The sequence below is a fragment of the Misgurnus anguillicaudatus genome, chromosome 21 (genome assembly GCF_027580225.2).
Source record: "Misgurnus anguillicaudatus chromosome 21, ASM2758022v2, whole genome shotgun sequence".
NCBI classification, from domain to species: Eukaryota; Metazoa; Chordata; class Actinopteri; order Cypriniformes; family Cobitidae; genus Misgurnus; species Misgurnus anguillicaudatus.
This window is the reverse complement of record NC_073357.2, coordinates 26,246,857-26,271,520: the sequence shown is the minus strand read 5'-3', so window position 1 is coordinate 26,271,520 and position 24,664 is coordinate 26,246,857. Positions and strand designations below refer to the sequence as shown.

The 24,664-nt window shown below is 38.5% G+C and overlaps 1 protein-coding gene across 3 annotated transcripts in view; it reads right to left on the bottom strand.

Moving 5' to 3' along the window:
* Positions 1-24,664, bottom strand: part of LOC129440076 (diacylglycerol kinase delta) — a 107,305-nt gene that overhangs the window by 44,775 nt on the left and 37,866 nt on the right. The window contains exon 1 of one of the 3 annotated variants that reach the window (XM_055199159.2): positions 4,872-5,110. The exons of the other annotated variants lie outside the window; for them this stretch is intronic. Within the exon in view, the coding sequence (XP_055055134.2) occupies positions 4,872-5,084 (213 nt within the window). The 5' untranslated portion in view covers positions 5,085-5,110. Of the gene's footprint in view, positions 1-4,871; positions 5,111-24,664 lie in introns of those variants that run through there. 3 annotated transcript variants of the gene reach the window in all.

The window sequence follows — 24,664 nt, the reverse complement described above, 5'->3', positions numbered from 1 at the left end:
TAGCTTTATTAGCACTCTTCCAGACCTGTTCCAAATTAAACATGCAGATAACTGTGATGATCTAGATATTGTAATAGAAAACCTAAACAATGTCTGTTCTAACACATTGGATGCCGTTGCTCCCATTCGAAAAAAGAGAATCAAAGAAAAGCCGCCAGCTCCATGGTATGATCATCACACCGCAGCTCTTAAAAAGGCAACTAGGAAAATGGAAAGAAATTATAGAAGCACAAAATTAGAAGTATGGCGTGCAGCATGGAAAGATAGTGTTAAACACTACAGACAGGCTATTAAAACCGCCAGATCTACCTATCTTAGCAAGCTTATAAATGAGAATCATAATAACCCTCGTTTCCTCTTTGGCACGTTGCAAAACTGACTAGAAACAAAGAACAAACAGAAACCAATAGTAAACTCCAACACAATAGTAACGACTTCATGAACTTCTTTTCTAACAAAATTACGGCTATAAGGGAAAACATCGTAGCTACACAGGCAGCCACCACTCTACCCGTTAGTTCACTTAACACTAGACTACCACACGAACATCTTGATTCATTTAAACCTACTACAATAGAAGAGCTCTCTAAACTAGTAACGTCATCCAAATCATCGTCCTGTATATTAGACCCCGTTCCCACAAAACTACTTAAAGAGGTATTTCCTGTAGTGTCAACCCCGGTTCTAAATATCTTTAACTCATCGCTAGAAATAGGATACGTTCCAACATCTTTCAAACTAGCAGTTATTAAACCGCTGATTAAAAAACCACAGCTTGATCAGGGAGAGCTTAATAACTTTAGACCAATCTCAAATCTCCCTTTTCTTTCGAAAATATTAGAAAAGGTAGTGGCAAGCCAGTTACGCACATTTTTGACAAATAATAGTACATATGAAAAGTTCCAATCAGGATTCAGGCCCCACCATAGCACAGAGACAGCGTTGCTTAGAGTTACAAATGACCTCCTATTAACATCCGATCGTGGTGAAATCTCAATTCTTATATTATTAGACCTTAGTGCAGCCTTTGACACAATAGATCATACAATCTTACTCTATAGACTAGAAAACTATGTTGGTATCAGTGGTCAGGCGCTAGCATGGTTTAGGTCGTATCTAACCAATCGCTATCACTTTGTTTATGTAAACGAGGAAGAGTCATATCACTCCCTGGTTAAATACGGTGTACCGCAGGGATCGGTTTTAGGTCCTATCCTGTTCTCGTTATACATGTTACCTCTAGGAGACATTATCAGGAAACATAACATAAGTTTTCACTGCTATGCGGATGATACCCAGCTTTACATCTCCTCACATCCCAGCGAAACACACACGTTTTCTAAGCTAACAGACTGCCTTAGCGATGTTAGTGACTGGATGGCACATAACTTTCTTAAGCTGAACTCCAATAAGACAGAGATACTTATTATTGAACCGAATCGCTACAAACATAATATGTCAGATTACACGTTGCACATAGATGGCTGCACTGTGGTGCCATCTTCCACGGTAAGGAACTTAGGTGTGATGTTCGACATCAACTTATCCTTCGATAGTCATATCGCCAACGTCTGCCGTACAGCTTTCTTCCACCTTAGAAATATCTCGAAAATACGCCATATACTGTCTACATCTGACGCAGAGAAGCTTATCCATGCTTTTATGACCTCTAGAATAGACTATTGTAACTCGCTACTCGGGGGATGCCATGCAAATCAAGTAAACAAGCTTCAGCTAGTTCAAAACGCTTCCGCAAGGGTACTTACTCGATCTAAAAAGTACGACCACATAAGCCCAATTCTGGCATCTTTACACTGGCTACCAGTTAAATATCGCATACAATTTAAAATATCACTACTCACCTACAAAGCTTTAAATGGCCTAGCACCCTCATACCTTAGAGAATTACTATCAGAATACAATCCATCACGCACACTACGGTCACAAAATTCTGGTCTCTTGATTATCCCTAGACTATCAAAAGTGTCTAAAAGTGGAAGGTCATTTTCCTACTTAGCCCCTAAGCTCTGGAATGATTTACCAACCGATGTCCGAGAATCAGACACAGTCGATAATTTTAAATCTAGACTTAAAACTTTTCTCTTCAACAAATCATTCGCATAATTTGTCTAGTAAAAGTACTTAACTCGAAATAATTATTTGTACCGAACAAAGCACTCGCGGTCATAAAACAGACCAACCAAATAAATAAATAAAAACCTTATCTTAACGTATAGTCGGATTGCGATTTTGGAACTTTCGTGTTCTTGTGAATAGTATGCCATACAAACCCGTTTGCCACTGAACCTGCATTAACGACGACAGTGGGGCATCCGGCCTTAGTCAAACGGGTTGGCACGTACGGTTGGGTTGGGCTTTTGGCGCTTTCTTTATATTGCGAATACTATGCCATACAGACCCGTTTGCCACTGAACCTGCATTAACGACGACAGTGGGGCTTCCAGCCTTAGTCAAACGGGTTGGCACGTATGGTCGGGTTGCGATTTTGGCGCTTTTTTGTGTTTTGTGAATAGTATGCCATACAGACCCGTTTGCCACTGAACCTGCATTAACGACGACAGTGGGGCCTCCAGCCTTAGTCAAACGGGTTGGCACGTATGGTCAGGTTGCGATGTTGGCGTTTTCTCATGATCTTGTAAATAGCATGCAATATAGACCCGTTTGCCACTGAACCTGCATTAACGACCACAGTGGGGTTACAGGCCTTAGTCAAACGGGTCGACAGGTTTCATTTTCTCTTTCTCTTAAAAATCAGAAGGTGACCCTTAGTTACCATATATACCGTCGCAGTGGGCCCCCAATTTGCAAAATCCTCAACTGTGGATAATATAATTATGCCGCAATAGTTAGTCTGTCTGAAACTAAGCTGATTAAACCACATCACTGTGTGACACTTGCATTACATGTGAACGGCCCCTACGCTAATATGATTTTGTTTTTCTCTCCCTGTCCTGTCCTCGACCCTGAGGACAATGGGACCAACAGACCCAGTTCCGGTCGCTGTGAAACTCGACTCACCTCTGATCTCCTGGTCGTCCATCACTGTGAGGCCCAGCTGATGCCTGACCAACGACCACCGGCAGAACCCGCTTAAACCCCGCTTAATCCCCGCTTAATCTCCTTATCCGTTTATATGTGTTTATATACATATATATCTCCCAAGGGTTTTTCCCTCCTAGGACTTTTTATTTTTTTTCCTCGGCTCAACAACCCGGGGTTTTTGTTTTTTTTCTCCTAGGGGGTTTTTTACCCCGGGGAGGTGGCCTGCTTGGGCTTAATTTAGCTTCTTCTCCTAGACGTTACATTAGTAATACGCTCGTTCATAATGTCGAGTCATAGCCTCAGCAAATTTGACAGCTTATGCTATTGTGTATTATGTTGTGCTATCTGTCATTTTTCTGTGCTTTTACTGCTTCTATTAATGTAAAGCTGCTTTGAAACAATTGAGTATTGTGAAAAGCGCTATATAAATAAAATTGAATTGAATTGAATTGAATTGAATTGAAATGCATATTGCATGTTACTACGATCATTTTAATAAATACTTGTGAAGTGATAATAGTACCCATGTGATTCAAAGTACTTGGCATTTTAATATTATCATGCCCCAAACATTTATTGTAACACTTATATAATCAGGCTGTAAACCCCAACCCACCTGTCTATTTACTCTCATCAGGTCGTAAATATGTCATTACAATATAACTTCAAAACATCTTCAATTGATGTAAAATTTAGCGTGAGTGTTCGCTTCCCAGCATGCAACTTGCTGCAGGCGGATGATGGAGACCGACAGCCGGAGAGAAGGGGAGAGAAACACTTTCAAGTCTTAAACAGCATGAAGCTAGTCACCAGCGAATGAGAGCCATAAAAAAAGAGAGCTCTTTGAACAGCAAAATGGTAAAGTGATGCCCCCCCAATGCCCTAGAGGGCATCTAATACTGCGTCTGCCAGCTGTTTCACATATTCGTGTTTATTGCATGATAAATGAATCTATTTCAATTTGCTACCACATTGAGGGACGTGGGGTTTGTTTCAGGCATCAGGACTGAGTGGTGCATTACACTGTTCTGCTCATAAGTTTACATACCCCTGACAAAATCTGCTAAATGTTAAGAAAAAGTATCAAATTGAAGTTAAACAGTGTCATTGATTGTCCAGGTTATTGTTAAACTGAATTATATGTGTTGTGGATTATGCATAAATAATATCTGTTACCGTATGTGAAATAGCTTATACAGCGTTTATGGGTCTCTTGGTGACACTGTTCTGCGGAAAAACTAAAAAGCACCAAAGCGAAAGCACACTGTTGCTGCATTAATGTTTTACGGTTTATCAAACTGGCTCACTTATTGTTTTAAATTTTGACGAATTACAAATTAAATTGATAAGTTAAAATAACATAAAAACATGTGGTTAGAACAGATGGTACTGTTAATTTTTTTATATACTGTATGTAGTATACTGTATTTTGTATGCGGTGCATGCAACAATACACAGATGTGTACAGTATGTGGCTTTAACTATGAAAAGACCCAGCAAAATAGTTTTTCGCAACAGGCTTTTCATTAAGTCTACCGTAATTACATCATGCACACACACCCTGCATAACTCATAATATGAGCAAATACATGAACAAATAAAGCCAATCATAAATTAGCTGGTGACAGTGACAGTGAAAGACGAAAGACGATGAGACAGAAAGTGTTGCTCTTTCCTTAGCTTGTCAATGCAAAATAATACAATAAAGCAAGCAAAAAATTTGAAAAGACTCCTTATTGCTCTGGAAGACACACATACACGCGCAATGCAAACTAATAGGTGTACCGCTAGCAGAATCCAAGCCTGACCTGTGAGAAGACGCTATAGACTGGTTGTCCCTCTCCTGTTGTTTTCACTAAACCGTTGGACGAGTTTTCCAAAAAGTCTTCTTCACTCAAACAACCGACATCTCCCTGCCCTGCCCCGTCACAGCCAAGTAAGAACGGAGCAAAGCAGCACACACTGCCTGGGCACAGCCTGGGCATGATGAGTCCCTTTAACCATCTACAGTACTCATACATGCACACGCTGATATAATCAAAACCTGCAGAAGTGGCAAGCGGTAACACGCGCCGACTTCCTCTGCCACACCTGAAAAGACACGCCTTTTCTGAAACACAACTTCCTCTTACAGGTTACGTGATACTGTAAGTCAGCCCAGCCTATTACACATGGGCCGGCCTTCGGAGAATGAACACATACACGTGGAGTTTTAAATTTAGATCTGGATAAACAAGTTTGGTGAGCATCAATATTAAGCACACAGCAAATCCCAACAACCAAAGGGCAAAAATAGATCTCTCTAAACAGCCAATCCGTATAAAGATGGAATCTAAGGAGCAGAACTGAATAATACATTTAGACCAGCAGATAAATACATTTGGCTGTGCTAGTAAACCATCTCATAGAAAAGAATGGCAGATGTAGATCCTAGATAGCAGTGGAATTAAATGGACCGCATACAGAGACTTTGGAAGTTTTTGCTGATGTAATGCTCCTGTAACTCAACTGGTAGATCATTGTGTTAACAGGTAATGGGTTCAATCCCAGGGAACACACATACTTATATTTGATGTTCTGCATGTATACATTGCATGCTTTATTTCTTCTTCTCAGATTTGTTTCCTGAAAAGTTTCTAAATAAATCTTCTATTTATATCAGACAAAATAGTCATAAAATGGTCTTAAGCTATCACTTTAGAAAGGGTTCAAATATGTATAATTCAGGTACAGATATGTATACATTTGGTACCAATATGCACCTCTGAGGTACTAATATGAACTCTTTAGGTGCAAAGGTGTATAGGGCTAGTCAACTGGCGGCCCGCGGGCCAAATGCGGCCCTCCAATCATGTCTCTGGCTCGCCGGTCATCATTATCTGATTTAAAATCAGATAACAGTTACTTTTACTTTTCCAGTGTACATGACAAATGACGGACAAAAAAACGGAAAGAGAGTCAGAAATAGGCTGCGTGGGATGCCAAGCATCTGCAAGTGCTTAATTATCAGTTCCAATTTGAGCTTTGGATGCATAAAAAAAGTAAATAAACTTGTGCGACTACACCATATGTGAGACTATGACCGGAAGTTATGTATTTCCAGTGTGTTCCAATCATCACTGTGTGTTTTGAAAATTATTAATCATTTTGAAAATTATTAATCATTTTGTTTAACTTTACCCGTTTTAACAGTTATCCAAATTCTTTAAAACGATTGATTACTGATGAGTAAATTAATAAGTATAAATTTATACGTAGATTTTTGCCTTGAGACAGATTCACGATTAAACCGAAATTTCATTACGACTGCCACTAGGGGGCGAATTCCAACCATCGTGTCTGGATATAGTGTACAATTGAAAGGCGGTTTAGCCTATATAACTTTAAAAAAGTGCAATTTTTAATTTTACTTTTTTTTATTTTATTTTATAAATGAAAGAAATTTAAGAGCGCTACATATTTACACTTGCACTTTTTGTGCAATGTTGATAGTTGAACTATTAAAATTTGGTTCTTGCAATCTTAAAATGCAATTGTTATTTAAATATTTAAAAAGAAAATAATTGACAAATAATTGACAGTAATTAAAAGGCAAAATACTGGAAAAAGTGTGCATCTTTATTGAAAATGCATGTTTTTTTATGCATGACCTATAACAAAAAGTAACAAAAAAGTAATAAGATATATAACAATTTACATATATAATAGGTCAAATTAAAAAATATATAAGGTAAAAGGTAAAAATGTCATTTTTGACTACTTTTTCTGAAAGTGCATCAAGTTTTAAAAGATCTCAACAGTTATACCAAATCCCAAGTCACTTGACTTGTATTTCATTTTTATTATTATTATTTTGAGAAACACCTAAGATTAAGTTACTACTTTAAACTTTAAACCTTAAAGGGATATTTCACCCAAAATTAAATGGGGTTTCTGATTTGTTCCTCAAAATATCTTCCAACATGAGGGTGAGTTAATGATGACAGAATGTTCATTATTGGGTAAACTATCCCTTTAAAACTCCATTGAGAATCCTGAGCTATAAAAGCCATTTGTTTATCATCTGTCTGCAAGTTCCAAGGCAAAAGAACAGAAACTGAAATTACTCAGCGATGAAAAGTGTCTTTAATGAGAAGAAACAGTTGAAAAATTAGTAATATAGTTAACATCTTGCCTGTGGAACATTGAGCAAATCTAGAAGTGTTAGCTGTCACAGAAACAGGTGGGACGTGGAAGATATGAGTGAGCAAGATGCATGAGGCGAGAGGTGGAAAAATATGGAAACACAGACTGAACACACACACACACACACACACACACACACACACACACACACACACACACACACACACACACACACACACACACACACACACACACACACACACAGGGAGTGATGCATTATGAAGGGTGGGCTCTGGCGGATGTGTCTACTGGTCTCATCTTCTCTCTTCTGTATTGGACAAGGAGACACAGTAATGAGACACAGCAAAATGACATGTTCATCTCCCTGACAGCAAACCCAGACATAGAACCCCATTCCAATTGACAACCCACAAACAATCTTCTGATCACACATTACTGTAACTTTAAACCTTCTGCAAACATTGATCTGATGGCCTAACTACTGTACAACACAGAAAGGAAGACACAGTATCATTTCATAATACTGTCCTATGAGTATAGTATTCATAGTGACAAATAGAATGATGTAGTACCGAAATGCAAGTAGATAACAGAAACATGGAGGTGGGAGGAGCTTACGGCACAAGTAGCAGGGTTCCCATACCTTAGTTAACTTCAAATTCAAGGACTTTCTAGGTCCAATACCCTGAAATTCAAGGACTAAATGTGGGGACACATTTCAAGTAAGAGCAAGGTTACATCGTGTTACCTTTTAAGATACATTGTTACAGTTCCCTTTCGAGGGAACTTGCGCTGCGTCACTGCGGTGACACTTTGGGGACGCCTCCAGAGGTAAGTGCATCTGAATGTGTTAATCAAATTCAACCAATGTGAGGCTTAACGACAAAGACAGTGTGACGCGGCTTTGACAAAGACGGCTTTACAGGGACGCAAGAAGTATGGCAAGAAGATGCAGCGTCTCGTTCCCTTCTCAGGGAACAACAGTTACATACGTAACCCGAGACGTTTTCATGTGTCAAACACAACTATGCAAAAAGCATTTTGGTATGAATCAACATTCGCATACAGAAGATATAAACATTTAAAGTGAACGTGTGCTTAAAAAGTCTAGAATTTTTATGATATTATCCTACACTACACTAATAATATGGAATAATATGGATTTTTTTTTCAGAAAACTTCTTGCATAAAATAGATTCAATCACTTTCAATGTGCAAAATACTTAACTTCTACAGACTGAAAGATGAAATAGATGCAACTAAAATAAATAAAGTCAAGAAAAAGTTGAAAAAAATATAAAAACTACTACAAGACATGTAGTTTTTAGAATTAAGAAGGCATCAAATGACATTCCCGGGCCAATGAGCATTAAGCTGTGTCATCATAAAGTCTTTCCCATCATGCTTTTAGTTAACGCAGACCAGCTGCAAAATCCGATGAGCCCGCCTCTCCATCACAAAAGATTTTTGGCACACGTCAGCGTGACATCAGAACAAGTCGGATGTAACTCGGACACCTTTCTTTACTGTGTAGCACGAACCAATACGGCAACATTCATGGCATTAAATTACCAGTCAAAATCCTTTGTAGACCTGTACAGCCCAATTGAGGTTGCCTGACCCACTCATTTGCAGCTGGCACCGACCTTCATTTATACCCACCTCCCATGATGAGCTGAACAAGTGCTTTTGTGGGTTGCAGTTCTTTGTGAGAACACTAGGGGGCGGTAGCTGAAGGAGATTGGGAAGTACTGCAGTTATCTGTACCTGTCAGTTGCTGACTCTGTGGGCTGATCACACATACAAAGACACACACATATGTAACATTCACACTAATTCCACACACGAAACACACACATTATGATGGCATGCAGGGTTGTCATAGCAACTGTCCAAGTTCACTGGCCCCCACGTTGGCAGAGAAACCGATGATCTGAAGGGCCACCAGGCCACACACGCACTGCACATCAACACAAATTCCCACTCCATCAAGCTGTGATGAAGGCGAACTGCTGCTGGAGAGGAAATCAACTGCTTTATCACTTCCGATGAGAGATCTAAACAAACGCAGAGGGTTGGCACCATCGCACGACATATGGGGCTGAGCCAGCTAATCCAGCGTGTATAGAGGGAGCTTGTCGACAAAGTTAAACCGAATGAACCCTGCGAGTCAGGCTGAGTATCGGCAATATTAACTTCTGTGATGAAAACATCCTATTTACACTCACTAAGCATGGCTGGATGAAGGCACAGATTATATTTGTGTGCCATTATGGTGAAAATTGGGAGAGGACGTTCCTTGGGAAAATAATGAACATATGTATGGTACACACACACACCGCTGCTATGGGAAATCGTTGTAATCTAATCGCTGAGTTACTGATGATTGCTTCCAGCATACGCCAAAAATCTGAAGCTGATTTGACATAATCCCTTGAGTGAGACAGAAAGAGATGAGAGTGAAAGCAAGCGCAAGATACAAAGAATATCTTGAAATCTTTATCTGTGGGTATTTGTGCGATGTGGCGTGAAGACCGATTTCATTATGTTCCCTGTCCTTCTCTACATTTCTTGTTGTTTCTTCCTGTCCATGGAGAAAATAAAATGGATGAACTGATAGAGTGAAGCGTTAAGAAAGAATGCAAATCAAGACTGAAATCAAATGTGACCATGTAACAGTGGCGGCTCGTGACTGTTTATCCGAGGGGCGCAAATTCAAAATATGTAATGTGTTTTGCTCGTGTTTTCAAAATATGTGTCATGTGAACCATGTGCGTCGCGTGTTTTGTCAAGGTGGGTGCCTGCTGCACACGCGTCAAAACCGTTTATGATAAATGAGACGCATACGTTCACAAAATAGACGCAAGACACTCCTTTAATAGTAAACTTTGATTACGCATGAGATTATGCGAGTATCTGGCAAACGCGAGCGTCTCTTTTATCCTAAACCCTTTAGACGCGTCTGCAGCCGGAACTTATTTAGAAAAGACACGTGATGCACATAGGATAACTTAGGTGCTTTTCCGCTCTCATCTTTTAAAAAACACATGCTGCGGCAGGCGGAGAAAAACGCAAGGCGTTCGACGTGCATAAACAGCGCGCATAACACTCACTGCCTATAGAAATTCATTCAAAAAAAGCACCTGCAACTGTTATTAACTCATTTGGTGTGATCAGCCCCAAAAAAGCCAGGAGGTTTTTTCTCCTAGGAGTTTTTTCAACCCCTAGGGAGTCAGCTGACATCGTCTTAACTTAGCACCCTCTTCTATATGTTACATCAGTGGCGACTCGTCACTGCTCTTTAAATTCAAAATATGTGTTCAGAGTGTCGTGTGTTGCTCGTGTTTTCAAAATATGTATTTGTTGCATCATGTAAACCATGTGCATCACATGTTTTGTCAAAATAAGTGCCTGCTGCACACGCGGCAAAACCGTTTATGATAATAGAGACGCTCACGTTCACAAAATACACGCAAGACACTTCCTTAACAGTAAACTCTGATTATGCATGAGATTATGCGAGTATCTGGCAAACGCGAGCGTCTCTTTTATCATAAACCCTTCAGACGCGTCTGCAGCAGGCACTTATTTTGACAAGACACGTGATGCACATACACGCACTCGACGCGCAGAACACATATTTAGAAATTACGAAGCACACAAATGACGGGCTACATACATGTTGTGACGAATTTTGCATCGATCGCCCTTGAAAAAAGAAGTCACCGGCCACCACTGCGTTACATTATTACTACACTCGCTAGTACGGTTTAATCTTAGCCACTGCATTCTGCTGCTTATGTTGTCCACCAATTTTTCCGTGTTTTCTCCTGCATTAATTAATGTAAAGCTGCTTGAAACAATTAAACAATTTTGAAAAGCACCATATAAATACAATTTAATTGAAATGAGATTTTGACGCAATGCGCAAGCGTCGAACATCTGTGTACACGTACGAGTCTATACTTTGTAAGCCTGTGTGTTCGACCGTGCGCGTACCTTCGCATACACATAAAAACAGACTATACTCCGGGCTTTAGAATTGATTGAGCCATTTTCTATTGGATGCTCCACATAATGGAGGCACAAACACTCAAACACACAAACTGTGAAAAAAGACTGTGAAAGGAGTGTAGGAAAGGCTCAAAAGTCTCACACAGAGGTGACATCACACGCAGAGTGAACACCTGCAGCTCCTTTCATAAGCGCTGGCGCAAACAAAGGTTTTTAGATTGAAAACCTGTCACCGCTGCTCCTTCACGAGGCACACAAACAGGCAACTGCGGCCTCAGTCACGACATCGTCCTCAACCCTGAGCTCGCTGCCGGATGTGCCGTCGCCACGGGAACAATCCCTAGCTATTTCTGCGGCAACGGGGTAAGTGCCGTTCAATTGAAGAGTCTATTGTCCCTCCTTACACTCCTCCACACCATCACAAACCAAACACAAGGGCCTGAAAGCCTCTTTATATTACAATATGTGATATTTGTAATAACTTCCAAGCTAACTTGCAATAAACATTTGTGACATTTGAATCATCAACTCTTTCAATTTGATATGCTGTTCTCTGTTACTTCCATTCAATTCAAAGGACTCTCTCTCAGTATACTCTGGCAAAGTTTAGACTCAAAGGCACCTGCTTGACTACAGACTGACAGCAGAATAACTTCACAGCTGCTTTCACTGGCCAAGGACTACCCAAGAGACCGTCTGACAGACATGTAAAGCTACCAGTAAGTGTTATTTTGTTTCTCAACCAGGGGGCCTCAGCAGATTTCCATGGGGGCCTCAAGATGACTTAAAATGATTAAAAATTGGACAAAACAAGCATTAAAGGGATTTTTCACCCCAAAATGAAAATTCTGTTATCATTTGCTCATCTTCTTGTTGTTACAAACCTGTATAAATTTCTTTGTTCTGATGATCACAAAGGAAGCTATTTTGAGAAATGTTTGTAACCAAACCGTTTGTGGACCCCATTCTCCATAGTAGGAAAAAATAATAGTTTGTAACAACATGAGAGTGAGTGAATAAGGACAGAATTTTCATTTTTGGGTGAACTATCCCTTTAACCTCCTAAGACCTGGATGTTCACATACGTGGACATCACATTGTTTTGTTGTTTGCACCATAATTGCACCATAATTAATTCTGTGATACTGGAACCTGCTGTACACAAACATGGTCAATTACACTGCTTCATGTTCAAAGAAAAATATTTGGTTATATTTATTGGTTCTTCCTAACCCCAAATAGCTGGAAGAAACTTGAAAAAAAGACAAACCAAAGCTTAGGTTAAAATAAGCTAAAACAAGGAAAAATCAAGATGTTTCTATTTTTGTGGCCATTTTAGTAGCGAATATACATCTGTCTAGTCATTCCAAGCTTTACTTAATTTTATTTGGAAAAAAATGAATGTGTTGGGGGCCTTCAAATATTGTTGTGGGCAACTAGGGGGCCTTGAAGTGAAAAGGGTTGGGAACCACTGCCATAAAGGGGCATGGAAATGTGAAGTTGGCGCCCTACATCTCCCAGAAATCCTGTAGAATTTAATCAATCAGATGATGACCTGGAAACTCCTGGAGTGTTTCCATCAGACCGGTCTATGCGTAAGGCTGTGACGTCTGAGGCTGAGAATACTGCTTGACTAGCACTATCTTCATGAAATGGGAACACTTTAAAAAAATTGGTGCTACAAAACGTTCTTTACAGCTATGCCACAGAACAGTGGATCTCTACCGGCGTGGCAAAGAGTAGTGGTCGACTGTTATGGGGTTTTTATGGCCGATGCCGATATTAAGAAAGCTGTATAGCCGATTGGCCGATATAACACAAATGTTATTACAGTAAATAAGAGATGAACAGAAAATTGGTGAAACAAAAAAACATTTGTTATGCATAACATTTATAAATATACTAGAGCCCGACCGATATGCATTTTTTGGGACCGATGCCGATACAGATATTAGGGAGTAAAAAAAGACCGATAACGATATATCGGCCGATGTTCTTTATGTGCATTTTATAGTACAGTACACATATACTACAGTTTATTATACTACAATAGCCTACTGTACATATAATACACTATATACATTAACAGAATATACTATATATAAATACTTTTTTGCAATGATCACACCACAAATGTGGTGATCAAACACTTAAAATGACGTGACAAAGATATGTAATATAGGCAGGTGTGTTTTACAAGTTAACAATAAACTTTATTATCCAAAATGATTCTGATATAAGTGCACAAAACAGTAAACTTGACTTATTATAAATAACTTTAAAACACAAACAAAACAAAATACATATAATTTAAATCATTGTCAGTTTTGATGAGAATAATGTTATATTGGGCTGATTTAAAAAAATGGAAACTTATAAAGTCATTGTTTATTAGCTTTACATTAAGTTATGTACTTCACAAAATAATTAGAAACGTACCATTCAGACGACAATGCTTGACTTACTGACAACATACTGATGTAGGCTTATGTTTAATGTACTGCACAACGTTTTTATAACACGAACCCACAGTGTTCTGCCGGGACTTTAAACTTTTATAAAACTAAAGTGTCTGCTCTCTGCCTCTTTTATTTAGCGAGGGTGTAAAGTTGCGCGAGCTTATTTAATCAATTGCTTTGAAATTAGCATGTTTGGTAACAGCACAAGCAGCTGTACTTGGACAGACTGCGCGTCAGTTTATACGCGTCCTTTCTCCGCCTCGGGTTATTTCTCCCGCTTGTGTTTTAAACAACTCGCAAGTGGACAAAAGAGACGGATTATAAACACCAAAACTAAACAGGAATGTGTCTCTCTCGCCCACTTATAATCCAATCGACCAAAGCGCGTCAGATGTAAAATGTTGTGAAGAAACCGCGTGACTGCCGCCACCTGAACTGAGAGACTGACTGACTGAAGTGAAGGGGCGGGGGATTGGCTGGTGTCACTCCAGTGAGTGACCTGGGTCGCCATTAGCAACCAATAGGGCGCGCTCTGCTGGACAAACAAGTACTTGCATCTTTCAAAAGCATTTAATGTTTTCTGTAAGGAACGTTCATATCGGCTTCATATCTGCGGCTTATACGCCGATACAGATATATCTGCGACATGCTCATATCGGCCGATAAAATCGGCAAAACGATAAATCGGTCGGGCTCTAAAATATACCCTTTTAAGTACTTTTAAAAGTCAACATAATGATTGAAAGTTAATAATATTAATGATAAAAGTGAATAATGATTGGTCATTTTACTGTCTGTCAGACTTTGGCTTTACATTGAGTGACACAAAGTGTCTTTTTTATTACAAACATCAAATTTAAGTAATAGAGAAATTTACTGCCCGATGCCGATAATAAAAAATCCAAATATCGGCCGATATATCTGCCTCTTCAATGTATTATCCTATCACTAGACCTGAGCCGTAAATGTCACGTGACTTAGGTTCTGTTGCATATTATTATTTCCCAATCATGCTTTTACATCATGTGCTTTAGATTATTAACAAATCATTAATATAACTCATAAAAATGTCTTCTTGGTGAAAGACAGATACATAGACCTAAGAAATGTAAAAAAGACTAAAAGCAAGGTCTGTGGTTTAAGATCTCTGCAACAACCTCACAGTGTGTTGTAAGTGGAGTTGCAAGATACCCAACAAAGTGGCCCGATAACCTACTGTACCACACAAACACGCAAAAAACACCCCAGACATGCTGTCTGTCTGCCTCTCACCCTCTTTCTGTGTTTCTCTAGCTGTCTGTTCCTCTGTTTCCCAATGAGTCCTTTGGGAAGGATACATTACACACCACATACAGCTGTTGTGAATGTCGCCGGCACGCACACACACACACACACACACACACACACACACACACACACACACACGTGCACGCATGTACACACACACACACACACACACACACACACACACACACACACACACACACACACACACACACACACACACACACACACACACACACACACACACACAAGCTGAAATGTACTAGCATTCGGTTAGGAACACACTCACGAGCAGATGACACGGGTGTGCTGCTGTGACCTACACAAACAAAGCAGGTGTCAGGTCAGGTGTGTGTGCCTTAGAAGAAAGGTTAAGTGAAATGTTAGTGTACAACTGCTCTGTCCGTCCGTTCCTGGATATGTGTGTGTGTGTGTGTGTGTGTGTGTGTGTGTGTGTGTGTGTGTGTGTGTGTGTGTGTGTGTGTGTGTGTGTGTCGTCAGCAGTTCTTCTCTTTACTGGCAGCGCTCGGCTTCCTGAGGCAGTGAAATATTTTCTGCAGAATGAATCGATCACAAAGCATGATCTCTATGCAGATGAATCTCTCTATGAGTGAACAGAAACGTCTCAATGTCAAAATGCATTATAAATAACATTTACAATGACTAACTTCCTCAGAAGGATGTAGACACACAAAGTTAATTGGAATTTTTTATAAGGATTATAAATATGTTATAGATGTAAATCATATAGGGCTGTCACGACGATTATATAATTTGGGTGATGGTTAATTGTCTAAATTATGCCGATTAATTGTCTGTTTTATTGCTTTGACATTTAATTCTCATATTTTTTGTTTGTGTATGAAATAATTTTCACACATTATAGTGATTATTTAAATTAAATATTTTGCTAAATTTGCCTGGCAGTGAATATTAATACACATAACACAGTAATTATTTAATAAATAAATCTTTCATAGATATTTTTCATTTCTTCAATAAAAAATAAACACAAAAAGTGTCTGAAAATAAAAATGCAATCAAAATAAACTAACTATACTAGTACAGGTCTTAAATAGTAACCAGTCCTACTGAGATCATTTTAGTACTAGACCACATGTCTGTAGTGGCTGCAAAAAAATCTATTCCTTACAGATTCTTAAGACTAGCATCCCTCACTTCTTTATATTTGGAATTATTAAATGGCTTTGCAATGTACCGTGTAACACTGTCAGTTTAGGAGCGCCATCTGATACTGTCTCGTTCACTGAAAAAAATGATTCATTGAATTTAATCAATTTTTTTAAGGTAAGTGGTTGCAATCAATTTATTTAAGCTACATTTAAACAAAAAAGATTAGTAACGTAAAATAAAATATAAAACTTTTGTTTAAATGTAGCTTAAATAAATTGATTGCAACTAGAGATGCTCCGATCAGCATTTTTGGGGCCGATCACCAAAATCATGATCTGCCGATCGCCGATCAGTGCCGATCACAGAATGGCAGTGGAATGGGAATCTTTTATCTATAATCTAGCAGAGTTTGCACCATTTGTAGAAATGAAATTAACTATAAATTAGGTGTATTATTGTTTTAATAAGAGAATCAAATAAATAAGCACAACAAATATTTCTTCTTGCAAAGAGAAATGTAATATGCCTTTAAAAAGGTTTATGTCTGTTAAAAGTGATTAAAATAAAACACTTCACAGTCTTTACTGTATGAATTAAATATACACGCATTCGTATGAAGTACAACAGTTTTTCACTGATGAGCACAGAGTAATTTTATTGAGAGATGAATTAGGATACTGTAGCTTTAAGACGTGGGAGAGATCATTCTCTTCACGTGCACTGATGACAGGCTGCTGTGTATGCGTGCGGCGGGTGTCCGCAAACAAGAGCAGCTGTGAGGAAAATGGAAGTTTAAACCTTCAAAACTTTAAAACGAATGCAAGTAATAAACTTTCGGCATGAGGATGCAATTGTCCGCGATAGATATGTGTTGTATACGCTGATGTGAAGACGCATTGCGCTGAGGACCAGAGCGCGTCCTCGTAGTCCGCAAACAAGAGCAGCTGTGAGGAAAATGGATGTTTAAACCTTCAAAACTTTAAAACGAATGCAAGTAATAAACTTTAGGCACGAGGATGCAATTGTCCGCGATAGATATGTGTTGTATACGCTGTTTGATAGGGATGTGAAGACGCATCGCGCGTCCTCATAGAAAATACGCATATCTCTGTTAAAGGCAGAGAGGAAATCCAAATCTGCACGTCACACAGACATGAGCAATAGGTTACAAAATGCTCGCACTGTGTAAAATGGTCTCTTATTGCAGCCGTATCAGGAACGCTATGATGACAAAAGTAAACAGAAAAATCGGCTCATGAGATCGGCAAATTTAGCGAGTGCCGATCGCGTCATTTAATGTCGTTATTGGCCGATTACGATCGGCGGCCGATCGATCGGAGCATCACTAATTGCAACCACTTACCTTAAAAAAATTGATTAAATTCAATGAATCATTTTTTTCAGTGTTTATACAGGCACTACAGCCCCCCCTTGTGTTCTTTAGATAGATGTGCAATCATTGCGGTGATCTGAAATCATCGCGATGAGGTCAAAAAATCGCGATAAGAGGATTATTTTATCATTGTGACAGCCCTATGTGATGGTCCATGTTATGATTTGGCAATCAAGGACATTTTGTACAAATGGGTCACAATGTGTTCGGTTAAATCCTAAAGAAGTGCTTATGTCAAAAGTTTCTAAAGGGTTCTTCGTTGGTCTGACCCTTTAAGATATCCACAAACCTTTTCTATTGCACAAAAGCTTCTTTGTAGTTCAGAAAGGTTCAATAGACTATAAGAAGGTAAGAAAGAACTAGTTGTTTTAAAAATCTTTGACTGAGAGGTGTTTGGGGAACCAAAAATGGTTCTTTAATGGCATCAGTTCAAAGAACCCTTTGTAATACATTTGTTTTAAAAGTCCCAGCGCCCAGTTAAAAAAAAACTCTAAGTTGTTTGTTTGTTTGTTGTGATTCTGGTGAGAGATCAGCAGGTGTAAGTGGTGGGTGCACAATTGTTTAAAGCCCACAGTCATATATTTTCTTTGGTGGAAAACATGAAAAGTCTGTGAGAAAAGAGAAAGCACACATGCACACACACACTAACACACAATGTCTCTACTGAAAGATACCTTAGCACCTTGCGATCACTCACTCTCCCCTAGGAAACCATGTTGCCCAGTGTGACCAGCAGACAGTCCCAGCAGCTCATTAGTGAATCAGGCCTTCTATTGATCAGCAAGCTAATTACGACTCACTCTCTCTGTCTGTCCTCTTTTTTATTTCGACACACTATACTTCACCATGTGAGTGTGATGAACACACGGGTCACCATCCGAACTACCTGCATAACCAGCCCTTCGTAAGAGAGGATCTTTCATTTCTCTGGTCTCTGAAGCGTAACGAGAGCCGATATCATCTTTCACGGGATAATCAGACAGGATCATATAACACGTTCCAGTTCAATTACAGTATATAGCACTCCAATCAACTACAGTACATCCAGCATTAATATACAACAAGTGACAGTCAGCTGGTGTATCTGCAGGGTTTGAAATTAACTTTTTCACTCACCAGCCCTTTTGGCAACTACATTTTTAAGTTAACGGCCAGTCAGAAATTCCGGGTCCACGATTTCCTCCCACAGGCCAAATATATAACAATATACACATTTTTACGTATAACAAGTATATTTGGCTACACTTTAGTCGTCAATAGACGGTTTCAGCAGATAAACACGCGGCTTTCGTGGTCATCACGTAACTTCTGGTAAACTCTGCGAAGAATAAATAACAACAAAGTCCCTTTAAAGTAGTTTGTTTATATAACAAGCAAAATAAGCAACACGTAGATTACAAAGGAACCCAAAACATTTGTTATTTCAACGAGGTATTTGTTTAAGAGTTCAGTTTCAGCAACTATTCAGACCATAAAACAAACAGAAACCTGATTTAAAGTTCGGACCAGACACTCATGCGGACGATGAAACGGTCTATAGACCTAAAGAGCAAAATTTTCAATTCAAATTTATTTGTAGGAGCTACATATTTAACAATAAACCTTGTTTCACAGCAGCTTCACAAGCATACTGCCTTACAAACCCCAGATTGTGATAAAGGGCACTGTAACAAGAAAAACACACTAGAAAGCAAATAAAAACAATACTGTAATATATGTGGCAAGAAGTTACAGTTAAAAACACTAAATAGGTTTTACAATATTACCACAGGTCTCTCGCGAGAGGTCTCTCAAGATGCGCGCAAGGAGCTGCGTCACCAAATAAAGAAAGATTTTCTTGCACAAAAGTTTTCTGAACTTTAAGGTAGCTAAGACAAGCTTGTGTTTATATCAGTGACATGTGTGCTTCTGGAGCACGCGCCATTTGCTTATAGTACAAACAACATCTTTGATCAGAAAGGTGAGAAAGAGACGCAAAGGTTAAGGTCTAATAGAAAGTCAAGGCCTTAAAGGGGACATATCATGAAAATCAGACTTTTTCCATCTTTACGTGCTATAATTGGGTCCCCAGTGTTTTTACCAACCTAGACCTAATGTGAATAAGATCAACCCAGTAACTTCTCTGCAAGCATGTGAAAAAATCCGTCATTGAAATTTGGATCCCCTGGTGATGTCAGAATGGGAAAATACTGCCCCTTAATCTGCACTATCCAACCACGCCGCTGCCATTTAGTGCAAAGATCAGCTCCTTTGCATGTTAAATGCAGCCCAGTCTCACGAAATTTCGTTTTATAGCCACGTACATTTTTTATAATTTTTTTGTGATTTTATCACAAATTTCTGCGTTTTTTCATGATCGCATAACGAATTCCTGTTTCCGTGTGATTATCACGTATTGGTTACTCAACTGTTTTGTCCTATTTTCTTACCATTGTCGCTTCGGTTTAGGGTTAGATTTACATAAAATTACATTCCTACCCAAACCCAACTCTAACGCCAGGGAAAAAAATCAATCAGAAAAAAAAAGTATAAACCAATACATAAAGTGACATTCTAATGCAAGCAACAAATCTAACCCTTAACCGAAGTGATAAGGATTTAAAAAATAGAAAAAAGCAGTTGAGAAACCAATATGTGATAATCACACGAAAACAGGAATTCATTATACGATTACGAAAAATAGCTTGAAGCTTGAATAATAGACACTCCAGCCCAGTTGGTAGCAATAATCCACCTTTGCCAAAGGCAAAAATACAAACAACGTTCCCGGCGCGCAGTGGCGGATGCAGAACGTGACATATGGGTGGGCATGGATTAAGTCCGGGTGGGCCTGAATCTATGGGTGTCACTTTTGAATAAGAAACTATAACAAGTCTATAAAATCGTCAAAACTTCAGAACACTAATTTAAACAGCATACACACACACCCGAACTGCACGTCACATTTTTGACATTATTGATACTTTAAATTGTAATGCAACGTGACATTTATTAAGCCTTTTTGGTAAAAAAAATATTGGGCTCTCATAGCCTACAAAAAAGAACCTGCACACAGTGACAGGAAATATAAATGAACCCAAAAAAAAACTTATACTTTTTTAAATAACCTATTAAAGTGTAAATAAATACGGCTACTAAATGCTTAAAATGAAGCTTCTAACATCATATTCTCTTCATGCAAATCACTAAAAATATATTTTCGTTCTCACATATTTAAGTTAACTTACTAAATAAAGAAAGAAAAAGGGAATTGCTAGAATAATGTTAGACTCTGGGGTTAAACGAAATGACAAATAAATAAACATTTAATATACTTTTTGATGAGCACAAGAGCAAGCCTACTCGTGAAGAGCGGAGCCGAGGAGCGCGCATATCAGACGTGAACGAAAGGAATAATGGATTTAATGCTTTCACTTCATTTCTTGACAGTTTCACTTGTGAGGATAGTAATGGCTAACAAGATGACGCCGAATTACATACAACATAATTACCTAACTAAATCTGAGAGAATGCAAACACATTACAATATTTTTTCCTCCGCCCGACGGCCAAGGCGCATCATTTTTTTTTAGCCCGACAGGAATTCGCCATAGCCCGTAATGGAAGTCGGGCAAGCGATTTTGCGAGGTTTGTTTTGTAGAAAGACTTTCTTTAAAGTGAATTTCGTTTTGTATAAATTGTATCTTAATATTAATCAATGTTTGATCAAACAATTGCCTCGATTTAATAAATAAGAAGCAAACCAAGAGCGTCTGTGGTGTGGATTGAAGTGAACCCACTATATTTCCGCAGCCTACGTCTTTCTGCTTTAATGCATTTCTTAAATTAATGTCTCAATTACACAGTAGGCTTATAGGTTGTTATGATAGGGTATTTGTTGCTTAAACGCAATAGGCTATATTGTATTAAGTGTAGCAATAAACGTGGCGTGACTTATAGTGCTGCTATATCGCTATATCAAACAACATCACTATGATCAGATGTTTTCTTTCTATTTTTTTACCCCGCTGTCATATTTGTTGTGTGTTTATATTATTGAGAGGAAAGCGCGCAGCACATATTTATAACGTGTTGTTATTGTTATTCAAAATACGTTTTCTACTTGCTTGCAAAAAAAGTTCTCAAAGTGATCATGGCTGAAAGCTGCTCGGGAATATTTCATTATAACGCAACATTCAACTGCTTTAATAGTTTTTAAATAGTTATCAGGCTTACTTATAATTTTACTGTTTTTAACATAACATGCAATAGATAAATTACACCACATAAAGTAGTATACATGTCTAACTCTACAGAGTAGTATTTTTTACTTTTCTGATTGGGGGGGCCAGCTGTCAATCTGGGCGGGCCCAGGCCCGCCCAGGCCCGCCCATAGCTCCGCGCCTGCCGGCGCGGAGTAATACCGTACCTCACAGCACATCTAATACAAGTCAATGGAGTTGGACAAAACAACAATAAAACCTGTTGGAAAGCATCTTTTGCAGTGATTTTTGTGTGAGCATATCAGTGAACACCCCTGACCACTCGCTGAGTTTCACGTCTTTGTAAACGAAAGTTTAATGCATTTTAGGAAGGATTGTTCCTGTGCACCTATAAACCCATTAAAGAGGTGGGAGGTGATACCACAAACACCCGCATCATATGTCGAAATTTCAGTCAAAACTGTTCTATTTCATCATAAACAATCTGAAAACAGGGCTTTAAGTGTAAAATACCGAACTTGTCCTTTAAAGCAAGTGATATATACTTTTGCATATCGTTAAAACAACAACTACGATATAACCACAATTAATTTATCTTGCACACACCTATTCAGTATCATGGTATATATAAGAATAGTATTCTAGTATAATAGTTCAATAGAACTACAGTGAAATACTATTGTAAAATACTTTTTATAAATCTTATTGACATCTTCTTTATGTATTTCTTCTCTCTCTCCCTCCCTTCCTCCCTCTCTCTCTCTCTCTCTTCTCATGTCTATATCAGGAACGAATATGTGGGTGGATTTCTCAATGCCCTCTGCAAAACAGCCCATAATAAGCAGGAACAGCACCTGACCAAATCGACCTTGCTTTTTTCCAAAATTTTGTTGAAAAACAAACAAACACACACACAGACACACACAAGCGCACACACACTAACTGTACAAATACATCTGCAGCGGGGTGTTCCCCAAAAATTCACAGAGAATTCAGAAAATGTATTTTGCACGCTAAACAGTCTGACAGTTTACTGTAAGCGCCAAACAAACAGCGTAGATCCAATAAACACCTCATTTGCAAGCTTATTTGCAAACAGACTCAGGTCATACAGTCACACTGTTGCTAATGTGTTAATGTCAAACTGTCTTAGTTCAAGATTCTGAGTGTGTGCAGATTAGAGATGTACTGTATATATTTGAAACCATCCTGTTAAAACTCTTATCTACTGTATTTGTGTGTGTGTGTGTGTGTGTGTGTGTGTGTGTGTGTGTGTGTGTGTGTATGTGTGTGTCAGACTAACTGTGTGTGCATTTATGCTGTATGAGTTTGTGACTAAGTCTATGTGGGCGTAGGAGAGAAAGTATTTGCTTAAAAAAGTGTATGCTAGACTATATGCATTCATCTTATATAAACCATATTTTCAATTTTAGTTTGTCTTCGGTATTTATACGAACTTTACGTACATTATTTGTGAACATGCTTATACATGTAATTCGGATATACATTTAATGTTAATAAATCAATCAATTAAAACGATGGCTTTGTGAGGACTTTTGTCTGTTAAGTGTGTCTGTTTTTTAGAATAGGCCGATGATAGTGAGTGAGTTACAAGTGTGTTTGAGTGTGTGTGTGTCCACTAGTGTGGTAGATCTTTAGTGGGGGAGTGAAAGGTTCCCTCGCTCTCCGCCGTCCACAATGCAAATCAGCCCCATACACAAGCTCTCTATAACACTCACACACAACCCTAATCTCACCTCACCAGCCTCCCACTCTCTATCCTCTACATCGCTCCATCGTTTTGGTACATTTTATGTCACAGCAACACTTCCCTCTCCATTATACATCTACATATTGTTTACCTCTCATTTCTTTTGTTTTATGTCCTTGTTTGCGTTCCTTATTTAGCAGTGCAAGGCCCTAATTTACATAGTCTATGGCGACTGTGCAAACAAACAGAGAAATTCCTTTTGGCTTTCTTGACACTTTAAGACTGAATCCCTACATATCTCTCTCTGTCTCTCCAGCAAACTCTTATATGCCAAAAAAAAGATACTGTAGCCAGTAAAACATTTGTGTGTGTGCATATAATCATGTTGTTGCAAGTACAATGACATCATGTTCAGTCTAAATGAGCCCAGACCCATTTTGTCCTTCTGAACTTTTCATTCTTACGCTGCATCTTAAAAAATGCATCACATTTAACCTACATTCAAATCCAATTGCAAATATTTGAATATTCAGTTTATGGCCAAAAATAGACAGCTAAATATAACCCAAGTCAACAGGCATGACGTAAAACCGTTAAGTCAACATTGAGGTATTTTGCTGGCCCATAGATATGTAACTTGACAAGCAAAACAGGCATATTTGCAAGTCAAATTTCATTTATACAACCTTCGGTTTAAACTAGACAGAAGTACCCACATACCCTAATACATCATTGTCTTTTTGACACAAGTAATAGTTTATTTATTTGACTAGTAGAAGTGCTTGTTAATGTCACATCAATGTTACAGTATTACTGCTTTACTAAAAAAAATGATATCATTACAGTAGATCATGCGGTTTGATGAGGAGGAATGTGATTTCTAGTAAAATCAGATCAATAAGAATGTAAGGTGTGGTTTATTTAATTTTATTTAATTATTGATCTGTACTTTATTTATGTATTTTTTTAATTAATTTTTTTATTCCTGCCTGGGGAAAGTTTTTTTTTAATATTTGGCAAAATCTCAATAAAGACATGTTCTACAAAAATCAGATCTATAAATTTTGCTTGCTAGATGATATAATGGAAAACAAATCCCAGATTTAATTTTAAGAAATACAAAGGACAATATTATAGAGTTTTGGGGGTGGGCAACCACCCAGTAATGGGCAGTTCACATTTTGTCTTTTGCGCGTCGGTGCCGCAACAAGTTGAAAATACTTGTCAGAATGGCGCGCCAGAAAGAAGGAGGAAAGCA